The sequence below is a fragment of the Elgaria multicarinata genome, chromosome 17 (genome assembly GCF_023053635.1).
Source record: "Elgaria multicarinata webbii isolate HBS135686 ecotype San Diego chromosome 17, rElgMul1.1.pri, whole genome shotgun sequence".
Lineage (NCBI taxonomy): Eukaryota > Metazoa > Chordata > Lepidosauria > Squamata > Anguidae > Elgaria > Elgaria multicarinata.
Genome location: NC_086187.1, coordinates 11,192,602 through 11,202,479, shown reverse-complemented (window position 1 = coordinate 11,202,479; position 9,878 = coordinate 11,192,602). Strand labels below are relative to the sequence as shown.

The 9,878-nt window shown below is 45.3% G+C and overlaps 1 protein-coding gene across 1 annotated transcript in view; it reads right to left on the bottom strand.

The window, feature by feature from the left end:
• Positions 1–1,891: 1,891 nt before the first annotated feature.
• The window catches only part of LOC134410267 (ectonucleotide pyrophosphatase/phosphodiesterase family member 7-like), a 29,068-nt gene continuing 21,081 nt past the window's right edge, over positions 1,892–9,878 (bottom strand). The window contains exons 4-5 of the mRNA XM_063143435.1: positions 7,224–7,850; positions 1,892–2,221 (exon numbers count right to left, since the gene is read on the bottom strand). Of these exons, the coding sequence (XP_062999505.1) occupies positions 1,892–2,221; positions 7,224–7,850 (957 nt within the window). The remainder of the gene's footprint in view (positions 2,222–7,223; positions 7,851–9,878) is intronic.

The window sequence follows — 9,878 nt, the reverse complement described above, 5'->3', positions numbered from 1 at the left end:
GAGAGCCTACAACCTCCCTAGGTAACTGATTCCATTGTCGCACTGCTCTAACAGTCAGGACGTTTTTCCTGATGTCCAGCTGGAATCTGGCTTCCTTTAACTTGAGCCCGTTATTCCGTGTCCTGCACTCTGGGAGGATCGAGAAGAGATCCTGGCCCTCCTCTGTGACAACCTTTTAAGTATTTGAAGAGTGCTCTCATGTCTCCCCTCAATCTTCTCTTCTCCAGGCTAAACATGCCCAGTTCTTTCAGTCTCTCTTCATAGGGCTTTGTTTCTAGACCCCTGATCATCCTGGTTGCCCTCCTCTGAACACGCTCCAGCTTGTCTGCGTCCTTCTTGAATTGTGGAGCCCAGAACTGGACGCAATACTCTAGATGAGGCCTAACCAGGGCCGAATAGAGAGGAACCAGTACCTCACGTGATTTGGAAGCTATACTTCTATTAATGCAGCCCAAAATAGCATTTGCCTTTCTTGCAGCCATATCGCACTGTTGGCTCATATTCAGCTTGCAATCTACAACAATTCCAAGATCCTTCTCATTTGTAGTATTGCTGAGCCAAGTATCCCCCATCTTGTAACTGTGCCTTTGGTTTCTATTTTCTAAATGTAGAACTTGGCATTTATCCCTATTAAATTTCATCCTGTTGTTTTCAATAGCTCCTGCTGAGAGCTCTTTAGTGCACTCTTTGCTTTGAGGGTGTATCTTTGGACCTGTGTGTTTCTTTACCCTGCATTGCAAAACAAAGCCAGATTGATTTCAGGAACCAGAAGGTTTGACTATATAACACCTGCTCTGGTCCGCTTGCACTGGCTGCCTGTATGTTTCCGAGCCCAATTCAAAGTGCTGGTTTTGACCTATAAAGCCTTACACGGCTTGGGACCACAATACCTGATGGAACGCCTCTCCCGATGTGAATATACCCGGTCACTACGTTCAACATCGCTCGGAGTGTGGCAACGAGGGACAGGACCTTTTCAGTGGTGGCCCCCAGACTATGGAACAATCTCCTTGACGAAGCTCACCTGGCGCCAACGCTGCTATCTTTCCGGCACCAGATTAAGACTTTCCTCTTTGCCCAGGCGTATGGCAGCACATCTTGATCACCCACATGTTTATTTTAATGGTTTTTAATGCTTCATGTATGTATATTCTGTGTTTTAGAATTTTAAATTTTGTATACTTGTTTTTATCTCATTTTAGAATTTCTGTAAACCGCCCAGAGAGCTCTTGCTATGGGGGCGGTATATATATGTAATAAATAAAATAAAATAAATAAATTCTTTCCAGGTTTTTTTTTTGCCTGTCCGCTGCCAGCCTTTATCGTCCTGTTCCTGCCTGAGCATGCCTTTTTGGACCTGGTTTCAGCCCATCTTACACATGAACACACGATATGGTCCCAGCTTACATACAAATAATGAAAACTGCCTGATGCAGAGACAGACTGTCTGCCCTTTGACCCCAGGCAGTGGCACTCCGGCGTCTCTGACAGAGGGCTTTCATAGCCCTGCTACTACCCAGGACCCTTTTAACTGGAGGTGTCAGGGATGAAAACTGGGACCATATGATGCACTTGCTCTTCCACTGAGCAGTACCCAAATGGAACACATAAAGCTGACTTAGACTGAGTCCCAAAAGTTAGTCCATTAACCCAGTTCTCCAAAGTCGAGGTCTTTCCCAGTCTTGGTGCACAGCATCCTTTCAATTGGAAATGCCACAGAAGATTGAATGTGGGACCTTCTGCCTGCAAATCATGGGCCCTACCTCTGGCCTATGGCCCTCATGCAAGGATTCGGTACAATCAGGCTTCCAGACATTGGCCCAATCTGTCTGGAGGGGCATGTGTCTACATGCCCACTTCCAGCTCTAGAGGACAAAGAAGGAGACACGCCTTACCTCTTCTTTCGCTTAATGATCCCGTATGTCAAAGCTACAATGGGTATCAGAACAAGCAGGGCACCCATTGTACTAACTACAATGACGGGGACGAGGAGGTCCTTTGCGGGAATGAGCATGCCTCGAGTAAGTGCCAGAGAACCATTGTTGGGCTCTGGCTCGATGCCCAGAAGCTCACACATCAATGGGTAAATGTGGATGCTGTCGAAGGGTTCCGCTAAATACCCTTTCTTGAAATCTGGACCAAAAGCTCTAAAGATGGTCTTCATGTCCATGCCTTCATTGTCGAATCCATGGTCACCTTTGTTAACATAGATGATAAACCTCTGAAAGACAGCATTAAAGAAAATTAAGAAAGAAATCCTCCGTTGCTTATTGCATACAGAAACAGATTTTTTTTTGGGGGGGGGGAGGCGAATGGCTTCTTAATAATTCCATCTGTGTGCATAATTAAGAAACATATAATGAAGAGTGCAATGCTATGCATGTGTAAAGAGAAAAAGAGTACCACAACTCCCAGCATGCTCCAGCCACTCTTGCAATGCAAAGCCTGTGCTAGGGGTTGTAGAACTCCCCCCCCCAGTCTAAATATGCATAGGATTGCACCCTTATTCATGAAATGCATTACTGCAAGATGTGGTAATGGCCGCCTACATTAGGCTGGACTAAAGTGTCAAAGATAATTTCTCGCTTATTTCACCCACCTCAAAGTTGGTTGTTTTGTGATGGCTGTATTTTGGGGGCTAGAGTGGAATTCTTGGGGATTGGGGAGAGAATTGGAATGGCTGCCATTTTGTTTCCCCCAGAAAGCTCCTTTCTGAGGCACATCTTGAATTTTGGGGGATTTTAAATGACTATCGCCATAAAAAAAAAATGGCTGCCTTCTTTGCCACTCAATGGGGGCTGCCGTTATAGTAGACAGAAATTGGTTTGGACTTCAATTCCCACCAGCCCCAGTCAGCATAGCCAATGGTTGGGAAAATTGGGAATTGTGGTCCAAAACAGTTGTGGTGCTCAGCTTGGGGAAACCAGCTGCAGACTGATGCTAATTTTTGTGTTAATGTGTCCAACTACATTAGATCTAGATTGGATCTAGATTTAGTCGTGCTTAGAGTAGGCCCATTGAAATCAATTGGGCTTATGTTAGTCATGATTAGTTTGCTCCATTGATTCCCAAGGAGTCTGGGCTAACCTGGACTAAGTCTTGATCCAGCCCATAAAGTCTGACATAATTTTATTCCCGCCTTGAGGCACAGCATTGGGCAAAAGGCAGGATAATAATAATAATAATAATAATAATAATAATAATAATAATAATAATAACAACAACAACAACAACAACAACAACAACAACAATTTTGTCTTCACAGCTGTCCAACATGTTGTATTTATATACAATTGTCCGTTGCCCCGCAGAAGAGATACACTTGTAGTTTTGAGGTGGGCATTTCAGAACAAGAGAATGAGCTGCAAATTTGCCTAAGGCAACCCACTGCAAATATGGTTCTCCCTAGGAGGAATACCGTTTGCTGGGAGAAGAAAAACAGGTGTGATGTAAAGATGATTCACACAGAGGTTGGTTCTCATAACCCCTCTCTACTCACAGTATTCACTGCCACACGCAGAAAGGCTTCAGACTTGATGATATGGCCACTGTATGTCACTATTGCTCCACTGGAAAGTTACAAGCTGAGGATCTCTCTCTCTCTCTCTCTCTCTCTCTCTCTCTCTCTCTCTCTCTCACACACACACACACACACACACACACACACACACACACTGTTTCCATTTCGAGCTTTTCACTTCCAAATATGTATCGTCCGTCTGTCTGTCTGTCTGTCTGTCTGTCTGTCTGTCTGTCTATCTATCTATCTATCTATCTATCTATCTATCTATCTATCTATCTATCTATCTATCTATGCCTTTAAAATGTATTCTGTAGGTAGCATGTATGTGCCAAGAACAGCAATTACTGCTTTGCAGATGGTGTTTATTGAATCACCAGCATGTGACATGCCTGTATGATTGTTGGCCATGTGGGGCATATTCCTAGGAAAAGATCATAGAATCATAGAACAGTAGAGTTGGAAGGGGCCTCTAAGGCCATCAAGTCCAACCCCCAGCTCAATGCAGGAATCCACCTTAAAGTATACCTGACAGATGGTTGTCCAGCTGCCTCTTGAATACCTCTAGTGTAGGAGAGCCCACAACCTCCCTAGGTAACTGGTTCCATTGTCGTACTGCTCTAACAGTCAGGAAGTTTTTCCTGATATCCATCAGGCTTCCTGTAATTTAAGCCCATGATTCCGTGTCCTGCACTCTGGGATGATCGAGAAGAGATCCTGGCCCTCCTCTGTGACAACCTTTCAAGTATTTGAAGAGCACTATCATGTCCCCCGTCAATGTTATCTTCTCCAGGCTAAACATGCCCAGTTGTTTCAGTCTTTCCTCATAGGGCTTTTTTTCCAGATCCCTGATCATCCTCGTTGCCCTCCTCTGAACACCATCATCAAGTGAAAGTGATAGCTGAAAGCCACATAATGCAATTTATTTATTTATTGCATTTCTATACCGCCCAATAGCCAAAGCTCTCTGAGCGGTTTACAATTGACACCTTTCCCCTCTGATCACTTTTAGCAGTACTTCAAGGGGATATTGAAAGACAATGGTAGGTATTCGTCTATGCCGGGGGCTTCCAACTTGTCCCCTCCCCAGATGTTTTGGCCTACAACTCCCATCAATCCTAGCCAGCACAGCCAACGATGAAAGATGATGGGAATTGTAGTCCAGAACACCTCAAGGGCCACAATTTTCCCACTCTTCTTCTACAGCTGTTCACATTGGAGCGTAAGAAGGGTAGATCTCTTTGCCTGTGTCCTGACTTGTTCAGCAGAAGGCAGCTGGTGTAGTGTGTTGTAATGGCTAAAGTGTTGGACTGGGAGTTGGGAGATCCGGATTCTAGTCCCCACTTGGCCATGGAAACCCATTAGATGGCTTTGGGCCAGTCACAGCCTCTCAGCCCAACCCACCTCACAGGGTTGTTGCTGTGAGGATACAATGGAGAGGAAGGGGGTTATGTATGCCACCTTGGGTTCCTTGGAGGGAAAAAGGTGGGATATAAATGCATAAAACAAATAAGTAACAACCAGGACAGGTGTTGCTAGCCCTGCACCCACAGGGCCTTGAACAGGGGGTTGGACCTGATGGCCTTTTAGGGCCCTTCCAACTCTACTATTCTATGATTCTATGATTCTATTTCCCAGGGCCCTGGATCTATTCCACAGAGCCCTGAATGTCCATTGGTGGCAATGTTTTTTTTGTCTCAGCTTAACTGCCACGCAGAGTGCTCACGTGGCACGTATATTGTACTCTTTTTGGCACCAGGTGAACACCTTTTTATTTCCTCAGGCATTTGAGTTTTTCAATTTCTGTATGAAATCTGGTACCGTATTTTAAATCTTTGCGCTGCTGATATCTTCGTTTTGGTTATTTTTTTTTTAATTTTATACTCTAAAATAATCCTTTGCTTTATGCCCTCGATGCTCGTAATCCACCAGACTTCGAGGGTTACGAGCATCCTGTGCAGAGTGGGAGGAATGGCGGAGGTGGTCATTCTCTGTCTCTCTGCCCACTCTGCATTTTTGCTGGACAGGCTTTCTGGCTCATGCAGCTCAGGTGTTCCAGAGCGGGAGTGAAGGAGGCTGGAGAAATTGCAGCCTTGCTTGTCTCCTCGCCTCTCTGGTCTCCTCCCCTTCCTGCCCACCAAAAATGCTCCCCTTCCCCTTTCTCAGAGGTCACTTTCAGCCGGTGTGAGAACCATAGAACCACTTTCTGCTGGCTGCAAGGGGTGTATGGGTCAGATCTCCGAAGTTAGATCGTTGCCTGTGAGATCAGGGAAGGGATCCCACACTATCCCATTTCCCCTCAGACAATGTCTAGGGGGCATAGGATTGCTCCCTAAGAGTTGGAAAAAACATTTATTTATTTATTACATTTATATACTGCCTCATAGCCGAAGCTCTCTGGGTGGTTTACAAAAGTTAAAAACAATGAACATTAAAAACAGATATACAAAATTTTAAACCACCAAAAGTATAAAAAACAACAATATCCATTTAAAACAATTATTCTCGGGTCAGTTAAAAACTCAGCATATGCTGCTAAATGCCTGGGAGAAGGGAAAAGTTTTGACCTGGTGCCGAAAAGTTAACAATGTTGGTGCCAAACGAGCCTTGTCAGGGAGATCATTAATTGGGGGGCCACCACTGAAAAGGCCCTCTCCCTTGTTGCCATCCTCCGAGCTTCCCTCGGAGTAGGCACTCGGAGGAGGACCTTGGATGTTGAGCGCAGTGTACGGGTAGTTTCATGTTGGGAGAGATGTTCCATCAGGTATTGTGGTCCCAAGCTGTGTAAGGCTTTATAGGTTAAAACCAGCACCTTGAGTTGGGCTCAGAAACATATAGGCAGCCAATGCAAGCGGGCCAGAATCATAAATAAAAATCCTTTGCCCACTTATCCCAGTCTAAGCAAAACTCATATATGGTTTAAACATAGTTTACATTGACTCCTCACACTAGTAGTTGACACACACTAGTAATTAGTATTTAGGCTGCATTCCACAGCTAATCAATTATATTTAGATGAGGCTGGCAAACCATTCATCCACTGGGGATGCCCTAGGTCAAGATACCCTACATCAAGCATGGGGGTGGACTAGATGACCTAGAACCCCCCGGCCGTCACTATGGTTCTATGGTTCTCACCTTGGATAGCTCCTTTAGAGTTCTAACTAGTTATGAGTAAAACCTGGAGTGGATTCTCCACCCCACTGACATTGAAGCCACCAGCCTCCACTGGGGGCAGTATTTGAGATTTGGCAGTTTTTAGAGCAGGTGCAGAGAATCTAATGTCTCCCCTATATTGCAGACTACAACTTCCATAATCCCTGACTGCTGACCATATTGGCAGGGTTGATCAGTATTGTAATCCAAAACCATCTGGAGGGGCTGTCCCTGTTTTAGGGCATCCAATAATTCATTAAAAACCACAACAACCACTCTACAGTCATTCTAAAGCACTAAAATTTCAATCATTGAGGTCAGAGATGTTGCAACGCCAGTCTAAATAATGCAAATTTAGGCTTGCAGTCTCAGGGGTTATGTCCTGTGTACCAAAATATTGAAATCCCTTGCTCAGAATTCACAAAGGATAATAAATGTGCTTATGTTAATTTCACGTAACTCATTCTGCTTCAAAGATCCAACAAGAATTCAAGGATCTTGGGGGGGGGAGGCGGAAATCAGAGCTTAGATTCCGTACCGAACCTACCCCATTGACGCTGTAACCAGAATCGCCATAAAGCAGAAGTGGCAAGACGCGGTCATGTTTGGCGTAATGGAAACGTTCAGGGAAGTCTTGCTTTTTGTACACCTTTAGATGAGGATGGGCATTTTTCAAGGCTTGATAGGTTTCTTCTTCTTTTCCCGGTTTGGGGAGGATCATGCCAAAGCCACCATAGTCCACAATGTCAAACTTTGACAAATTGCTAAATGTAATGTAGTTGACCAATAAGACCTCTTCGACGGCCGGTTTCTTTTTGATTGTGGTCATGCCATGGTCAGATGTAATGATGACGTTGAGGGTATCTTTCAAGCCTTGTTTTTCAATTGCTTCTACCAGGTAGCCAAAGGTTCGGTCAACTTGTTGGATAATTTTTCTCCTTTCTTCAGTCTCTGGGCCATACTTGTGCCCTGTGTTATCGGGCTCCCCATAATAGAGGGTGACGAAATCAAAGCCTTCTTTGGTGAACCAGTCCATGACGATATCAATGTTCTCTCTCCACTCTGTCTCATTGCTGTCCGGATGAGTGAAGGACTCTACCAAGCTTCTGTCGACCACTTGGCCGCTGTAGTTTGCACCTCCTCCTGGATAGTGAAATGAGGCTGTTTTTTTTCCCTGGTGAAAAAAGAAGTGAGATTAAAAATGAGAGTGAAAGGCAGTGGTGTAGTGGTAATTTTGAACTGCAAGAGCTCATCCTGACAGTCTCCTTAGCAATGCTCCCAAGGAGAATCTATAGTCACATCCCTAGTTATATATGGATTTCCTGAGAACCCCCAGACAACAAGCCTATATACACTAGGGCTGTGCACCCACCCCTCGATCCATCTCAGAGGCTGATATGGAGCCCCCTTTCTTCTGGCGGCTTCCAGTGCCACCAGCAGAAATGAAAGGGAGTAGACCGCGTGATAACTTTCATTTCTGGTGGCGGCACCGGAAGCCGCCAGAAGAAAGATGGTGATGGAGTCAGCAGGTAAGGAGACTGGTGGGGGGCTGGGGACGGCTCCGAAGTGCTGAGGTGGCCCGAAGCTTCAGAACCAATTGGCTTTGGCTTCGGGCCGCCTCGGCCTTTGCCCAAACCACCTCGGATCCGGTTCGGAAGGATCTGAACCACCCCGATTGGATTTGGGGTTCGGATCCGAGGCGGTGCACAGCCCTAATATACTCAAGTTGTTGGAGAACATGGGTAGGAGGGTGCTGTTGTGCTGTGTACTGCTTGTGGGTCCCTGGTTGACAGCTGGTCAACAGTGTGTTGGACTAGATGGACCCTAATCTCACCCAGCACGGCTTTTCTTATGTCCTTACTCAGACCTCCCTCTGGGGTCCCCCTTTCCCTAGCTGTGCACCCTTTCCCCCTGACCACCCGGCTTTTCCACAAGTTTTCTTCCCATTCTCAAAGGACGCAATGCCTCTCTTGGTCAGGGTTGTTTAAGAGGCACCTCTTCACCCATGTCGGTGTCCTTTTGATGAGACCTTTTTAGCTTCCATCAAACCGTCTTTTGTAGGTTTTATCTTGTTGCTTGGTTGGATGTGATGGATGTTAAGTGTTTTAAGAGCATCATTTTATTACTCCTTGTGTTATGCATGGTTATTTTAGTTGTAATCTGTTTTGTGATTTCTGAGTAGGCATAGATAGGACTGTGGTGTCCTATCCATGTCAGAAATATTAAAAAATACGTGTCAGAGGGGAGATAACACCTACCCCCAAATAATAGTTTTTGATTAATGCAATGAATTTTAAAATAGCACACGTTGTTGTTGTTGTTGTTATACTGAATTTAATTCTAGTTCATTAACCTGAGGCTGTAAAGTTATAATGTTCCTCCTGCCATTTAACATACTACTTTAAGATTTGGGAAAAGGTCAACGCTGATATAAAATCTAACTTCGCAAAGCAGGCAAATCTTGCAGAGGAATAAAAGAACAAGCAAGTTTGCAATGCTGTGGTAAGGATAAGGTGAATACGTACCATCGCAGGGCCCCTTATGATGTCTGACGTGTTTCGACCTATCTGTTTCATAGTGCAATCTTATACATCATGGTAGGTCAGCTGCTGGCTCTAGGGGCCCAAGTGGCCTTCTGACTAATTCCACGTGGCCCTCGTCTCAGTTCCAAAAGCCCTCTCCAAGTGATCAGCTCAGACCCCTGGCAAGAGCTATTTGCCCAGAGTGATGGGGGTGGCAGAGAGAGAGGGAGGGAGGGAGAGAGAGAGAGAGAGAGAGAGAGAAGAGGGCAGCAAAAGAGAAAGAGAGAGAGAGAAGGGGTGGCAGAAAGAGAGAGTGAAAAGTGGAGGCAGAGAGTGAGAGAGAAGGGGGGACAGAGAGAGAGAGAGACAGACACACGGGCAAACTTTCAGAAAGGCATAGCAAAAAGAAAGAGAAAAGTGGTCCCTAATCTACTTCTGGCTTTGGATCTACTGAGGAGCTGGCAACTTTGAGGGGGGAGGGTCCAGGGCCAACCTTTGACCCTCCTGAACCTACACCCAATTATCTACACTCCTGCCACCACTGAATTCAACAGTGGCAGGTTTCCCCCGAATTTTGGTGCCACATCACTATGGAGGGAAAAAAAAGTTCAAACACAGCTAGTTTTCAAGCTTGATTAACTAACATTGATCCCTTGGTAGCATTAATCCCACCAAGATTC